Below are 15,868 nucleotides of genomic sequence, written 5' to 3'. Positions count from 1 at the left end.
GGTAGCAACAGCTAATGCAGTCAGATATCCGCTTGGAAAGTCTATTTACAGATCTGTCTGCAATCAAAACAAATAATTTAGTCTTTCTGAAAAGTTTAGTCTGGTCAAAATAGAAGGTCATAGCTCTTCTGATATGAAGTGTGTGTAACAATTCCTCCTCTTTATCTAGGTGAGGTTTAGGATGGAAGATTGGAAGGTGAACGGGTTGGTTAACATGGAACTGGGAAGATCTCTTTTGTAAAAACTTGGGGTGTGGTCATAATGTGACCTTGTCTTTGAAAAAATATTGTGAAAGGAGAGTATGCCATAAGAACCTCTATTTCTCTATCTTGTTGAGCTCCCATGATAGCTATCAGAAATGCTGTCTTCATCGACAAATGGAGGAGTGAGCAGGGAGCCATCAGTTTAAATGGAGATTTTATAAGATGTTTAAGAACCAGATTGAGAACCCAATCCAGAGTGGGACATTTGACTGGTGGAAAGACATTTCCAAGTCCTGCCTGAGGAACCTCATCCTCATTGGGCTGAGGAATACAGAATAACCTTTTATTAGAGAATCTTCTTCTGAGCATATATGCAACGTGCCTCAGGTGGCACATGACCAAAATTCATCACCAAATTTGCTCCACTGGTTGGATTGTTAGCTTCCCCAGCTTGGGCTGCGTACTGACAGGGAATGCGATGTGAACACTGATCCATGAATGGAAAGCTGTGATGGCTGAGAGGTGAACTCTAATGGAACTCAGAGACAGCCCTGAGTTTTTTATTTCTAGAATGGAGTCAAGTATATCTGATAACTATCAGGCTGTAGGTGGAATGTGTTTGAGATCACACCAGCAGGCAAATCTTGTCCACTTTTGTAAGTGCAGCGTGTAGATTGTTTTCTGCTCCGTAATAGCACTCTTTTTACTTCCTCTAAACAGGTCATCTCTAATCCTGTGAACCATCAACCAGCCTGCTTTGGGCCAAAGAACCCTAAGATTGGGTTGAAGGATCTTCCTACCTTCCTGGGAAAGGAGATGAGGAGTGGCCTGGAGAGTGATCAGTGAGTATATGGCCAGCTGTATCAGGTAAGGAAACCAAGTTTGTCTGAGACATATCAGGACTCTTATGACCATACAAGCTCAGAACAAAGGTCCATCTAGCCTAGTATCCTGTCTTCTGACAGTGGCCAATACCAGGTGCTTCAGAGGGAATGAACAGAACAGGTAATCATCAAGTGATCCACTCAGCCATTATAACAATTCTGGTTTTGTCCTTTTTTATTTTAAATAGAACTTTGGATATTTCAGGAGTTGGGGGATGGACGCGTACAGTAGACCCAACGACCACTGCTGGTGCAAGCCATCCCCCAAGGATCGGTGACCCAGCCTGCCTCTGGAGCAGAACTGGTTGCATTTCTTGTTTACCATCATGGTGAACAGATCTATTTGAGGGGTGCCCTGTTGCCAGAATATGTAGGCAAGTATGATAGAATCTATCTCCCACTCATGGTCTTGGGAGAAGTGCCTGCTGAGTGTGTCCATGGTCACATTCTAAACTCCTGGGAGGTAAGCTGCTAAAATGACAATCTGACTGCATATGCATCAGTTCCAAAGCTTGACAGCCTTGGCGCAAAGGGAGGGGGATCTTGCCCCTCCTTGTTGTTTGATACAGAACATGCATGACATGCTGTCTCTCATGACCTTTATGTGTTTGCCCCTGATCAGTGGTAGAAACTGGACATAGGCGTATCTGTCTGCCCTGAGTTCCAGGAGGTTGATGTGCAAAGTGGTTTTCTGAAGCATCCACCTACCCTGCGCCATGTGGGTGTCTAGATGCACTCCCCACCTGTGACATTATCTGATTAAAATATGACCATGTAGATCATTGTTGCTACCACTGTTATATAATTACAACAAATCTTGTACAAAGTATGTCAAGTAAGGTGTCTATGGAAAGGTTATGATTTGCTGAATATGGTTATGCTATTGGTATGCATGTATCATGTTTGTATGTGTAGTTATGAGTATTGGCTCTATACCTGTCTGATGTTATTGGCATGAACTGTGACCGTATAGATCATTGTTGCAACCAGGGTTCTATGGTTGCACCAGGTCTTGTACAGAGGAGGTCAAGTGGGATGTCTATGGAAAGGTTGTAGTTTGCTGGTTATGATTATGCTGTCCGTATGTATCACTTTTGCATTTCAAGTTATGAATATTGGCTATGTACTTGTATCTCAGTGTGTTTGATTCTAAGTAGCCTCAGTGAAGCATTTGGTCAACTTCTTGAGAAAGGACTATTCTCAGTAAGTGCCCAATCAAGAAACAATTAACTGATAATGGACTTTGGGAGACACCTATCCACATCTGAGCTTTCCTGGGAATGTTCAAACTAACATGTAAACAATGGTATCAGCCTGCAAACAGCTGAATCATTCATGGACTGAATTCATTCATTCTTGCCCAGGTGGCTACAAACTCCATCTTGTTGCTGTGACTTTGCACAGAAGAACAAATGGGTTTTCACCCACGAGAGAGAGAATATAAAAGGCCCTGGAAGCCTCTCCATTTTGTCTTCAGCTGGCTTAAGAGATGGCCTCTCCACCCCCAAGAGATGCCTGAAAGAAACTGGAACAAAGGACAATAACTACAGGGGTGTGAGTGATTGCTGGACCCAGACTAGGAAGGAGTCCAGTCTTTGAAAGAAGTTGACTGGAACATCTCTAAAGGTGAGATTTACCTATATGCAGTTTCTTAATGTATTTGGCTTAGACTTGCATGTTTTGTTTCATTTTGGTTGGTAACTTACTTTGTTCTGTCTGTTATTACTTGGAACCACTTAAATCATACTTTTTATACTGAATAAAATCACTTTTTGCTTATTAATTAACCCAGAGTAAGTAATTAACACCTGGGGGAGCAAACAGCTGTGCATATCTCTCTATCAGTGTTATAGAGGGTGCACAGTTTATGAGTTTACTCTGTATAAGCTTTATATAGAGTAAAATGGATTTATTTGGGGTTTGGATCCCATTGGGAACTGGGTATCTGGGTGCTGGAGACAGGAGCACTTCTTAAAGTCTGCGGCTTTCGGGGACATGGTTCAGACCTGGGTCTGTGTTTTCAGCAGACTGGCTCAATAAGGCAGGGTTCTGAAATCCCAAGCTGGCAGGGCAAACGGGCTCAGAGGTCGTTTCAGCACATCAGGTGGCAGTCCCAAAGGGGTCTCTGTGACCAAACCCATCACAACCTGTATTTCAAATATGTTTGCCCCTGTGGTAACACTCACAAGGTATTTAGCCTGCACATCTTGAAGAGACTATTCAAGCTAAGTGGCCCATCAAGGAACACTTAACTCACAATAGAACATTGAAGACGCCCATCCATGCCTGATGGACTTTCATGTGAACAACTAGAGTATGGCGAATGGTTCTGCTGTGACTAAGCGAAATCCTGCATGGACATGTGACTTGCCCATGTGACCCCAAACACTATTTTGCTACCTGTAATTTCCCACTAGCTGTGCTGAGGGCTTTGTTTGAAACAATAGATTTCCCTCCACATGGCAGAAGCTATAAAAGGCCCTGGAATCATCTCCATTTTGTCTCTTTCCTGCTCAAACCTCTGGACTATGAACTTATACTAATGGAAGCATTCTAACCAAGGGACTGAGGACCTTCCAATGATTTGGAAGCAACCAGTGACTTAACAAGCCAGCAGTTTATTCCATCACTGCTACAAAGCCTGATCCAAGAACTTTGCAAATATTGTGTGTATTTGATTCCTTTAACCAATTTTAACTCTCACCTTTCTTTTTTTTTTTTTTTTTTTTTTTATAAATAAACCTATAGATTCTAGATACTAAAGGATTGGCAACAGCGTAATTATTGGGTAAGATCTGAGTTGTATATTGACCTGGGTGTGTGGCTGGTCCTTTGGGATAAGAAGAACCTTTTATTTGATTAAATTGGTTTTAAAGAACCACTCATCTTTAAATCTAATGTTTTTGGTGGTGATACAAGGACTGGAATACCTAAGGAAACTGCAGTTCTGACTTCTTGTTAGCCAGTGTGGTGAAACAGAAGTTTACTTTTTTTGCTGGTTTGGTATATCTTAAGGGAGAATAACCACCAGTTTTGGGATGTGTTTGCCCTATTTCTCAGCAGTTTGTCCTGAATTTGGTATTCTCAGTTGTGACCCACAAAGGCACAGCTACACCACCCCAACAGTGATATATCTGTTGTTATGATAACTGCTGGGAGAAGGACAGGTGAAAGGGACTCCCACACAAACATTGTGAGGGTATTTCCACCAATTGAGAGATTCCTTTACGAAGATGGGTATGGAAAGTAGTGTAGTTAGACTGTTTCTTCTGTGACTAAACAGTCCTGAGCCACCCCCAAAGGCATCACATTTGCAGTCTTGTATGGTCTATAATGAAAGTAGCAGCTGCCATATGCCCCAACAGCTGAAGATAGCTCTTGACTGGGAATTTGAGAAGTGATCTGGATTGTATTGACTATATTGGATAGGGCCATGAATCTGTGAATTGCGAGGTAGGCTCTTGCCGCCCTTGAATCAAGATGAGCTCCTATGAATTCTAACTTTTGCAAAGGGGTTAAGGTGGATTTTTTGAATGTTCAATTGCAGGTCCAATTTGAGAAAGAGGTCTATGGCTTTGCAAGTTGCCCATGAAGTTACATCCAGGGAGCAACCTTTCAGAGGCCAACAGTCTAGGTAAAGGAATACCAGAATTCCTTTGCTGTGGAGATGTGATGCTACTACTGACATAATCTTTGAAAAGGCCCTTGGGGCAGATGTTTGGACAAAAGAGAGCACCCTGTACTGAAAGTGGTCCTGATGGACAGTAAAACTTTTGTGGGATGGGTGGACTGCTATATGGAAATATGCATCCTGGAGTTCGAGAGCTGAGGACCAATCCCCTTGGTCCAGTGACAGAACTACTGCTGCAAGTGCCATCATTTTAAATTTTTCTGCCTTCACAAAGTGGTCTTAAATCTAGGATGGGTTGAGTTAAATCTAGGATCTAGTTGAGTGGTCTTAAATCTAGGATGGTTCTCCAACCACCATTCCTTTTGGAACCAGGAAATACTGGAATAAAACCCCTTTCCTCTGTGCTGCATGGGAATCAGTTCTATAGCACCCAAGAGAAGAAGAAAGTCTATTTCCTGTCATAGAAGGTTCTCATGAGGGGTGTCCCTGAAGAGGGATGGGGAAGGAGGCTTAGCAGGTGGAAGAGAAATGAAGTGGATGGAGTCTCTTGTGGAGATGATCCCCAAAACCCACTTGTCCTTAGTGATAGATTCCCAATCCTGCCAGAAGTGGTAAAGGTGGTTGCTAAAGGGAAGAAGGCAGGCAGAACATTGCAGTTAGTATGAAAGGAGATGGCAGCTCAGGATCTTGACCACCGCATGAAAATTGGTGCTTCAAGGTGGAGGGTTGTATGGTTGAAGTTTGGGAAGTGGCTGGTTTTCTCCTCTGGAACCTGTCTCTTGCGTTGAGGTTCTGGGAATCCAAGAATTTGGTGGGGTGGGACCTCTGTGGGGTCTTCTACCATATTTTAAATCTCCTTTGGAAATCCTGAGAGCTGAAGCCAGGAGGCCCTCCTCATAACTACCACCATAGAAACTGAATGAGTAGCAATATCTGCAGCTTTGAGAGAGGCCTGCAAAGATGTTCTGGAGTCCAGTTGGCCTTCTGCAATAATTGCCTGTAATGGGTCTCTGTGTTCTGCAGGTAGAATGTATACTCAGTAAAGGAGTTCAGCTTGATATAATTCGTATGGTTGTACTTTGCCATTAACAATTGGTAGTTGGCGATTCTGAACTGTAAAGTAGCAGACAAATATGATTTCCTACTGAACAGGCCAAGGCACTTATGGTCTTTATCATAGGACAGAAATTTAGCGTGATGCTGCCTTCCACATTCGTTAAGCACCTCAACCACTAAAGAGTTAAGAGACGGATGAGAAAATAAAATTCTGAATCCTAAGAGGAATCATAATACTTTTTGTCTGCTCTCTTGCATGTGAGCGGAATTGAGGAAGGGGTCTGCCAAATAACCTTTCCAGGCTCCAAGAGGATTAAGCTGTATGAAGGATGTCAAGAAGCTTACGATGTGATTCTTTAATCTCCTCAAGACGGAGCTGCAAAGAATCTGTGACCCTCTTAGAACTGTTTAAAATAATCAGCCAGAGATGGTGGAGGTGGCATGATCACTTCATCCAGAAATGAAAGAGAGATGTTAGCTAGTGGAGAGAGCTCTTCATCAGTCTTACCTTCCTCAAAGGGTTCTTCCTGATGTTTCAATCTCTGGGAAAGGAAGGGTGATGAAGGTTGTTTATCTCTTTGATGGGAAGTGCTTGAGGCCCTAGAGAATTGCTGGTGATAGGCCAATCAAGGGTACCAGTATGGTCAAGTATATATGGCATGGGTGGAGGCATCCATGAGTGCTCATACCAGTGAGATGGCAGCTGTGGAGGTCTCTCAGGAGTAAGATCAACTTCCTCAGAGACCTCTGGAAGAGAGCCTCTATAGGGATGCTGTGGAGAACCTTGGATAGATATTTGAGAGACTGAGGCAAGATCTTCAACAGAATCCTCCTCTTCCAAGTCACTCTGAAATCGTGAACCATCAGAAGAAACCTGACATGAAACTGTCCGTACTGGGCAAAAATCCGAAGATCTGGAGGTCCTCGGTACCCAGAATATATCAGAGCTGAGCAATGGTGAGTCAGGCATCTCAGACACAGCGAGGTCTCGGGGAAAGTGAAACTCCTGCAATGCCAAGAGTGTTGTCGGTACTGTGTCCATGGCCTGCATTAACGCAACAGTTGGTGAGGGAGTTGACGGTACCACAAATCCCAAACGCTCCAACTGGAGTCCAGATGAAGCCAAAGGGGGCTTCTTCAATACCAAGTGAGAAGAGGAGGACCTCTTGGAGCCCGGGATTTTTTTAGTCTTTAGACTTAACTGTGCCCTTGGTATCTGAGGGGCCAGCAGTCTCATGGATACCAAACAGCAGTGGGCAACAAAGTGGCTGAAGTCATTGGAGACCTTGACACCTTTGAGGTAGATTCCCTACCTGGAGAACTCAAGAGACAGTTTTTGGGAGTCTTATGAGAAGAATCTTGTGTGTTCCGCTTAGATGCCCCTGATGAGTGTGGTTCGGAGACAGTGAAGGCAGCAGACTTTACTCTGAGACTGGCATATGAGGGGTGGGGGGAGTGTCTCCTAGCCAGCATCAGAGGCCGCACTTAGTGAGCTCTCCATCATGAGGAGTTCAAGTTTGATCTCCCTATTTTTTCTGGCTCTAGATCTTAATGCCAGACAGAAGTTGCACTTTTGGAAAATATAAGATTCCCTGAGGCAACAGATACACCTTGTGTGTCTCTCACTCACCAGGATTACCTCCTGACACAAAAGACAGTGTATGAAACCAGGAGAAACTATATGAAAGCTATATAAATAAATAATTTTGGGGAAGAGGTTAAATTTTTTTTTTTTAACTACAACAGCTGAAACTACTACTAACTACTGCTAAGAACAATTATAATAAACTAACTACTAAAAGAGCTAAGGGGTCACAGTTCCCGTAAAACTCAAAAAGGACAACTGCTAAAGCTCCACCTCAGGCCAAGGCCGGTGAGAAGGAACTGAGAGCAGTTCGCCCATGACGTGCTCTAGAACAACAGCATGGAACATGAGATTAACATGCATCTTCAGGCCGAATGGACACTGCTATGAAAAATCTCCAATCAAAGGCACAGGGAGCACAAGCACACCTAGAGTGGAGCACCTACAGGGACACCACTCGAAGAAGAACAGGTGTTCTCAAAGTGGCCCTTCATTCACTTAATACCAATTTCCTGTTCTGTTATTGCTGCTAAACAAGTTGGTATTACATCTATCTAGTTTCTAAGGGCTTGTCTCCACTTACAATGCTACCGTGGTGCAGTGCCACTGTAATGCTTTAGTGTAGACTCTACCTTTGCTGACAGAAGGGATTCTCCCATCAGAGTAGATCAGAGGAGGGCAAACTACAGCCCGCGGGACTGTTCTGCCTGGCCCCTGAGCTCCCGGCAAGGGAGGCTAGCCCCCGGCCCCTCCCTTGCTGTTCTCTCTCCCCCACAGCCTCAGTGCACCACAAGCGCTCTGGCCCGCTGTTCCTGCCGGGCAGCGAGGGCGGCGTGGCTGGCTCAGGCCTGGTGGTGGGGCTGCGAGCTACTGCCACTCTGAGCAGCATGGTAAGGGGGCGGGCAGCGGGGGGGGGGGGGCGGGGGTTGGATAAGGGGCAGGGGGTTCCAGGGGGCAGTCAGGGGACGGGGAACAAGGGAGGTTAGATAGGCGTGGGAGTCTGGAGGGCCTATCAGGGGTCAGGAGTGTGAATAGGGGTCGGGGCAGTCAGGAGACAGGCAGCAGGGGGGTTGGATAGGAGGTGGGGTCCTGGGGGGTCAGTTAGAGTCGGGGGTCTCAGGAGGGGGCGGTTAGGGGACAAGGAGCATGGGGCGTTGGATGGATCAGGGGTTCTGAGGAGGGGCAGTCAGAGGGCGGGAAGTGGGAGGGGGAGGATAGGGGGTGGGAGCCAGGCCATTTGGGGAGGCACAGCCTTCCCTACCCAGCCCTCCATAGAGTTTCGCAATGCCGATGTGGCCCTCTGGCCAAAATGTTTGCCCACCCCGGTGTAGATGATCTACCTCTCTGAGAGGCAGTAGCTAGGTTGCCTAGCACTGTCTACATCAGGACTTTGGTTGGCTTAACTATGCGGCTCAGAGGTGTGTGGATTTTTCACACCTCTGATCAAGGTAGTTATGCTGACCTAATTTTCTAGTGTACACCAAGTCTAAATCTTTTAAGGCCCAAACCTATGAACGCATATGCAATGACAATACTCACATGTGTAAATTTACTTGTCTGCTTGAAGGTTTGAAGGATGGGGCCCTACACTCTCTATTCAATGTTCATTCATAGAGTAATGCATCAAATAAAAGATTGTCTGCACAGTTCATAAGCCTACAAACCAAATCCTTGGCCTGCACATTGTACTCCCTTTCTATCACGTGTCACACTGTGCACAAAGAGCTGTAAAGCAGCAGTCTCCCCCTGCACATGCTCTCTGACAGCACAGCAAAAACACACCGTGACACTGTGTTTTGCTCCTGTGTACAGGAAAAGGACAAGCAGGCAGAAATTGACCAAAAATAACTCTCTAATTTTTCTATTACCTGGACAAAGTTTTAATTCTACTGCTATCAAAAGTAGTGACTGAACATCATACACAGAGACAATAAGTTAATACCTTAATCGTCCACATTCCAGGTTCTGGATCTTTTACATTCACCACCTTTGCAGAGTTATGGATATTTAGCAACTCATTCAAGCCAGATCCTTTCCTTATCTCCTTACCTAAAACAAAAGTAAATATATTTCTCTTAGCCATGTCACACATACGGTTACTATATGACTTATTAGCTAGCTCATTTTATGATATTTACAGTAATCTCCAACTTCAAGCTGTTACTGGACATTCTTTGTCAGGATTCTAAAAATGTTCAAAGAGTCATTGTACCTTTTCCATTAATTTAATAACTTAATACACCTCTGTGTGGTGAGTAATGACTTACTGATATAAGAATCAAATTATCAGGCAAATAACTTTCTCTTCTTCCCAGAACAAACTGATGCCAAATGAGAGGTGTAGGTTCGGTGGCAGATGCTGTCTATGGCCAGTTTTCATTCAGAATTTTAGAGAATTCTTCCATTAGTGATGGCACTGATAGTACTGACCAGCTGCCAGCATGCTCACCCTTCTGTCCTCTAGACCTGCCCTTAGTAGGGTAGATAGCATGGTGGTAGAAACACTGTTAACCAGTCCCCACTAGCATTTCAACTGTTGTTAGAACTGTTGGTGCTGCACCAGTGTTTTAACTTTAAGGAATTTTCCCACTTTTGTTCAAACTCCTTAAATTCTCATTGTGAATTTAGCCTGGCTATCAGGTACATTCTGCCTCAGTAAGGGAGTACCAGTTTTCATAATGTTTTGGTATTCAGATAAGTTTATAGGCTGGAATTGGTTCTCTAAACAGACACTGGACGACCTACTCTGCTAATCATTAAGTGCCATCAGTGGTTGAACAATATGAGGAAGAGCTCCAAAACAGCAAATGAGGCTCAAGTGCAGGAAAAGGGCTCAAGTTTGGGTACTGGATATATGGGCCACATTGTTGGCTGATGTATATTGGCATATCTCCACTAATTTGGAGCTACACTGATTTAAACCAGATGAGAATCTGGCCCTTAGAACATGAACAAGAAGGGCCGATTGGCTGTATTGGTACAGATCCTCAGAGGAGGCTGAGAAGCACAGAATGCAGGTCAGCATTCCTTTGATTCTGAGTTGTGAGCATGCCAGATTGGTCCCTGGTGTAAATTAGAGCAGCCTACCAGGTATTGATATAGCTGACAATTAAAAGGGCAGAGGGACATGCTGGCCATGCCCTTTTCTCTCCAGTCTTCCCCCTGATGTCAACAGTGGAGGGAGGAGGAAGAATAGGGACCTCTGTGCCACAGGTGGTGCATCCCACCAAAGTGGGGTGATCTTCCTGGGGCTGTGCATGAGGGCGTTGGGGCTGGGTTGTGCTGGTGGTGTGTCACAAGCGGCTGAGCAGCACAGCCAAGGATCTGGGACATTACAAAGAACAAAGGGATGGAATTGTTTTCTAATTCAGGGCCTGATCCTGAAATCAGAAAATACTGGATGTAGTGCTTAATCCAGCAAATAGTCATACTGAAGTGAAAAGGACTACTCAGGGCAGTAAACCCAACTCTGGCAGTCTGTGTTTACAGTCCGTATTCATGCCTCCACACATGATAAACTGAAAGCACTGTCATGCAACCAGATTACCCATGATTTGAAAGTCACTTTAAACAACAAAGGGTGATATGCATTTTTAAGGTAAACAAAGCACATCTGGCAGAGCTAGTATTTAAGGCAGACCTCCACACATAACTGTGTTAATCGTGCTCTTCAGAGACACACTCTAAGCAAAGTCCCCCTTCCTGTAAACAAAGGAGGAATGCCTCAGATGGAAGACTTGACCAGGTGCCTTGCAGAGAACCCATGCTGTGAAAAGGAACATTTCATAGACACTTTAAAGAGCTCAAAATAAATCTCCAGCTGAAATTCACTCAGAGCCCAGAACGCACAATCTTGAATTTTAATTTCTGGAGAATTACACAGGCTCCTAAGGACTCTAACTTATAAAGGAGTAATAAACCTATCAAAAATACCTTTATTTATAATAGTATCCAAAATCAGTAACCTACATTATTTTTTTCACCACTAAATAACTATGGGCACATGATGCAGAGTTTGAATTGGAATATTCTCATGGTTCAGGTGCATTTGATTCTTGGTTTTGGTTTGGTTCACAACTAGTAAGGGCCAGCTACCATATTCCAGTATGTTCAGCCCCTCTGTACACATTTGACATGATAAAGCCAAAAACCCACTGAATGTGAGCGAAAGAAAAGTTGTATGTTGTGGTGTCATCAGAGGGCACAGCTGTTGAATAAAATAATTAAAAGACTTTATAATGGCATTAAAAGACTAAATGCCTTCATGCTAGCAATGCCCATTTACAGTGCTATCACTTTGAGAATGGGGCAGATCCATACCTCATGGCCACACTAAAGGAAACCCTTCACCTTAATTCATCTGTGATACTAGATTGGATAAAGCACTAAAAACTACTGTAGAAAACAATCCTGCACTAACTGGGGATTTTTAATGAGAGTTTAACCAATTTAAGCACCCACCTCCCTTAAGCCCTTTTGAAAATCTCACTCTGGATCTTCCAGGTCACTCCCTAGATGAACAAAATAGGCCTTTTTCATTATTCTAGGACTCACCACTTCAGAATACATTCTTGGAGCAAGTAGGAGCAAAGTCCCCATATCTGTTTTCAAAGTTTTACGAACTTTATTTTCACTGAGAAAAGCATATTTAAGAGTTGGTTACTCTCAAATGGGCTTTTTCCAGTCAACTTCAAAAACAATAGCTTAAAGCAGGGGTGGCCAGCCTGAGCCGGAGAAGGAGCCAGAATTTACCAATGTATATTGCCAAAAAGCCACAGTAATACATCAGCAGCCCCACATCAGCTCCCCACCCCCTGGTCCCAACACCTCCCGCCCACCGGCAGCCCCGCAGATCAGCGCCTCCCCCTCCCTCCCCGCACCTCCCAATCAGCTGTTTCGTGGGGTGCAGGAGGCTCGGGGGAGGGAAGAGGGCATGACAGCTCAGGGGAGGGGGCAGGAAGGGGTGGAGTGGGGACAGGGCCTGTGGCAGACCCAGGGATTGAGCAGTGAGCACCCCCTGGCACACTGGAAAGTTGGCACCTGTAGCTCCAGCCCCGCAGTCGGTGCGTATACAAGGAGCCACATACTAACTTCTGAAGAGCAGCATGTGGCTCCGGAGCCACAGGTTGGCCACCCCTGCTTAAAATGTCAAAGGAGGTGGGTGATTCTCCTGTAAGCAAATATTGAGCCAGACAACAATCCCAGTTACTGCTCTATAAATTCAGAGTAACTCCACTGAAATCAATGGATTACTTCAGATTTATGCCAGTACAAATCTGGCATAAGATGTAAGATTTTTTTAGAAATGTAAGGATTTCTTTCTTGCCATGGAAAGCATATAAGCAATAAAGCAGGGGAAACAGTGCCTATTTTGTGAATAAACACAAGCTATTCCAGTCTTCGAAGTTAGCAATGTTACACCCTGCATGCAAGCAAGTTAATTAAGAAAAGTCAGGAAGTGTTTTAGACATTTACATTTCTGGGAATTATGTGATTAAACTGCTGAGTAACATTCGGGCTATATACTCCTCCAACTTTTCTTATAGACTGATCAGCCAGGTTTCAAAATAATACAAAGGAGTTTAGACCCAAACCTGCTCCCACTGAAGTCAATCAAAGGCTCGTAGTTTTTTTTACCACCGGGCTCGTAGTTGCATCAGTATAAATCCAGAGTAACTCTCTGAACTCAGCTGAGTTATTCCAGAGCCACATAGGTGTACGGAAGCAGAACTTGGTCTACTGACTTCAATGGGAAAAGGACCTGGCCTTTCCTGTTGGAGAGTGCAAAGCTGGGTTGTCTTGTTTATTTTTCCCCCCACTAAATATAAAAGAATATATAGATATCTCACCTAATGGATCATGAATTTCTATTACTGGAGAAGGGCCACTCAGTGACACTGTGACCTCTTTCAGACTGGGATCAAAAGGAATTTGCCAAGTATTTACTGCCAAGGTCAAATGGTCTGTGGATAGGAGATGCACTTTGGAGGCCTGCACTGCTTCTTCTACCCACTTCAACACCTATAAGAAAAAATAATATTCATGTCACAATACAGCATGTAAATCTTCCATAGCACTGTTTATTGCAAGTTGTAGGTACTATTTTGATCAATGTTTTGACTGCTCGGAGCAATGACCCTGTCACCTAGACCCGTGTTAGAACCACGGTTATCAAATCACTGAGAAAGTTGCATGGTAAAAGACTTGTCAACGCAAAAAGTCCTGCTTGCCTGATCAAGCACTCCCACCAATTTCAGTGAAGCTATCCTGCTGATAAGACAAGCAGGATTTGGATCCATATCAGGTAACTACAGCAGCCCAGCAATAAAGAAGTAAAGAGTTGTAATATCTGATGTGGGGATATCTGTAGGACAATAAACAAACACACAAACAACCTCTAAGCTAAGGTATGCCTTTATTTTCATTGTGCGATATGAAAACAGACAGAAAAATGTTTGCCATGTAAATCATGTACTAAATAAAATGGATATGGTAGAAAAACATCAATGGTCAAATTCTTGTCATCTTACTCATGTGATTATCCTTACTGAAGCCAATGGTACTGTTCAAAGCAGTGGTTCTCAACCAGGGACCAGGAGCCCGCTGTGGGACTGCGAGCAGGTTTCAGTGGGGTAGCCAAGCAGAGCTGGAGTTAGAGTTGCTGGGGCCCAGGACAGATAGCCAAAGCCCCAATGCATGGGGCTGAAGCCAGGGCCCTGAGTCCCACCACCCAGGGCTGAAGCTGAATCCAAAGCCTGGGCAACTTAGCTTCGCGGGGCCACCCATGGCTTGGGGCCTGGGTAATTGCGCTGCTTGCAACCCACAATGCTGGCACTGGCTTTTATATGCAGAAAAATAGTTGTGGCACAAGTGGGACATGGAGTTTTTATAGCATATTCTGGAGGATCTCAGAAAGAAAAAGGTTGAGAACCGTTGGTTCACAGGATTAAGAAAAGTAAGCGCAAAACTAAAAAAAAAAAAATTGTTCAAAAAAAATACCATAAGTAATTAGCCTATGAAATTTGCTGCCACGAGATATCACTGAGGCCAAGAATAACAAGATTTTTAAAGGATTAGATATGGATATAGATATTGAGACCCACCACAGTTATAATGGGACATAAACTCTTATGCTTCAGGGCATATGCTAATCATGGACTATCTGGGCTAGGAGAAAACTTTCCTTATACATGTTATGCCATAACATCTATGGAGTTTCTTGAACCTTCTTTTGAAGCATCTAGGACAAGTCACTGTCATAGCTGGGATACTGGACTAGCTGGACTGCTGGTCAGATCCAGTGTGACAATTTCTATGACACTACATAGACATTTACATCAGGGCTGAATTTGTCCTTAGGAGAATTATGACCCTTAACATTTTGCATTTGTGAACAATCAGCATCAAATCAGCATGAGAAAGTAAAATAAATTACCAGAGTTCAAGGCTCTGTATTTCCGCTGCAGCTGCCAATGATCTTACTAACAGAGCTGTGAACAATTTGGCATATTTGCTTGACAGCGCTTTATGCAAATTGTTTTTGGTACTGGTTCACATTCCCTGAGTTTCAGAGTCAATCAAGCCCTATAGTTCAAGGCTAACCCTGTCAAAACCACTAAAAATCAAGTCAAAATCATGCAAGGTTTAAATCTTTCAGTAAACCTGGGCTGAGTTTCAAGTTTTTACTACAGGAGAAAGCTTGACATGTTTCATGGGATTTCAGGTTTCACTGTGTTTGCATAGCTCTTATCATGCTTAAAGCAAAACAAAGAACATCCCCAGGACACCTCTTTAAATCAGCTGCTACAGGGGAAACAGTGAAGTGATATCGCCATAATGGTGGGTGCTGAGCACCCACTGGCAGGCCCCCTATCAGCGCTTTCCCTCCCCTACAGCACTTCCTGCTCGACGGTGGACCCAGCCAAATCCCACCGATCGGCACCTCCCCCTCCCTCCCCGCACCTCCCACCGGCCGCAATCAGCTATTTTACAGCATGCAGGAGGCTGGGTGGGGAGGACGGAAGAGTGAGGAAGCAGTGCACACAGGGGAGCGGGTGGAGCAGGGGTGGGAAGCGGTGGGGAAGGGCTGGGCTTTGAGGGAAGGGGTGGAGTGGGGGTGGGGCCGGGGGTTGAGTACCCCCTGGCACAATGGAAAGTCGGCGCCTGTGGATATAGCCTAGGACCAGCTCTAGGCACCAGCAAAGCAAGCACGTGCTTGAGGCAGCACAATTCCAGGGGCGGCGTTCCGGCCACCTCCCTTTTTTCTTTTCTTTTTTTTTTTTTTTGGCTTGGGCAGTTGCGCTCTCAGAGCTTGGGGCAGCAAATTTTTTGCTTGGGGTGGCAAAAAACCTAGAGCCAGTCCTGATATGGCCCTATCTAGATTCACTAAAGCGCTACAATGGTCTAGCTGCACCACTACAGCACTGTACATGTAGAGAAGCCCTAAATTGAAAGACATGGCTAGTGGAGAATATGAGAAACACAGGGAGTCATATGGCATCAAAGAAGA

The 15,868-nt window shown here is 44.5% G+C and overlaps 1 protein-coding gene across 6 annotated transcripts in view; it reads right to left on the bottom strand.

Moving 5' to 3' along the window:
* The window catches only part of HMCN1 (hemicentin 1), a 327,504-nt gene that overhangs the window by 219,760 nt on the left and 91,876 nt on the right, over positions 1-15,868 (bottom strand). For all 6 annotated transcript variants that reach the window (XM_043521104.1, XM_043521103.1, XM_043521105.1 and 3 more), the window contains exons 5-6: positions 13,209-13,380; positions 9,302-9,408 (exon numbers count right to left, since the gene is read on the bottom strand). In XM_043521104.1, coding sequence (XP_043377039.1) covers positions 9,302-9,408; positions 13,209-13,380 — 279 coding nt within the window. The remainder of the gene's footprint in view (positions 1-9,301; positions 9,409-13,208; positions 13,381-15,868) is intronic.

This window comes from Chelonia mydas, chromosome 8 (genome assembly GCF_015237465.2).
Source record: "Chelonia mydas isolate rCheMyd1 chromosome 8, rCheMyd1.pri.v2, whole genome shotgun sequence".
Taxonomy (NCBI): Eukaryota; Metazoa; Chordata; order Testudines; family Cheloniidae; genus Chelonia; species Chelonia mydas.
Note: the sequence above shows the minus strand (reverse complement) of the source record. Positions and strands in the feature narration are given on the sequence as shown.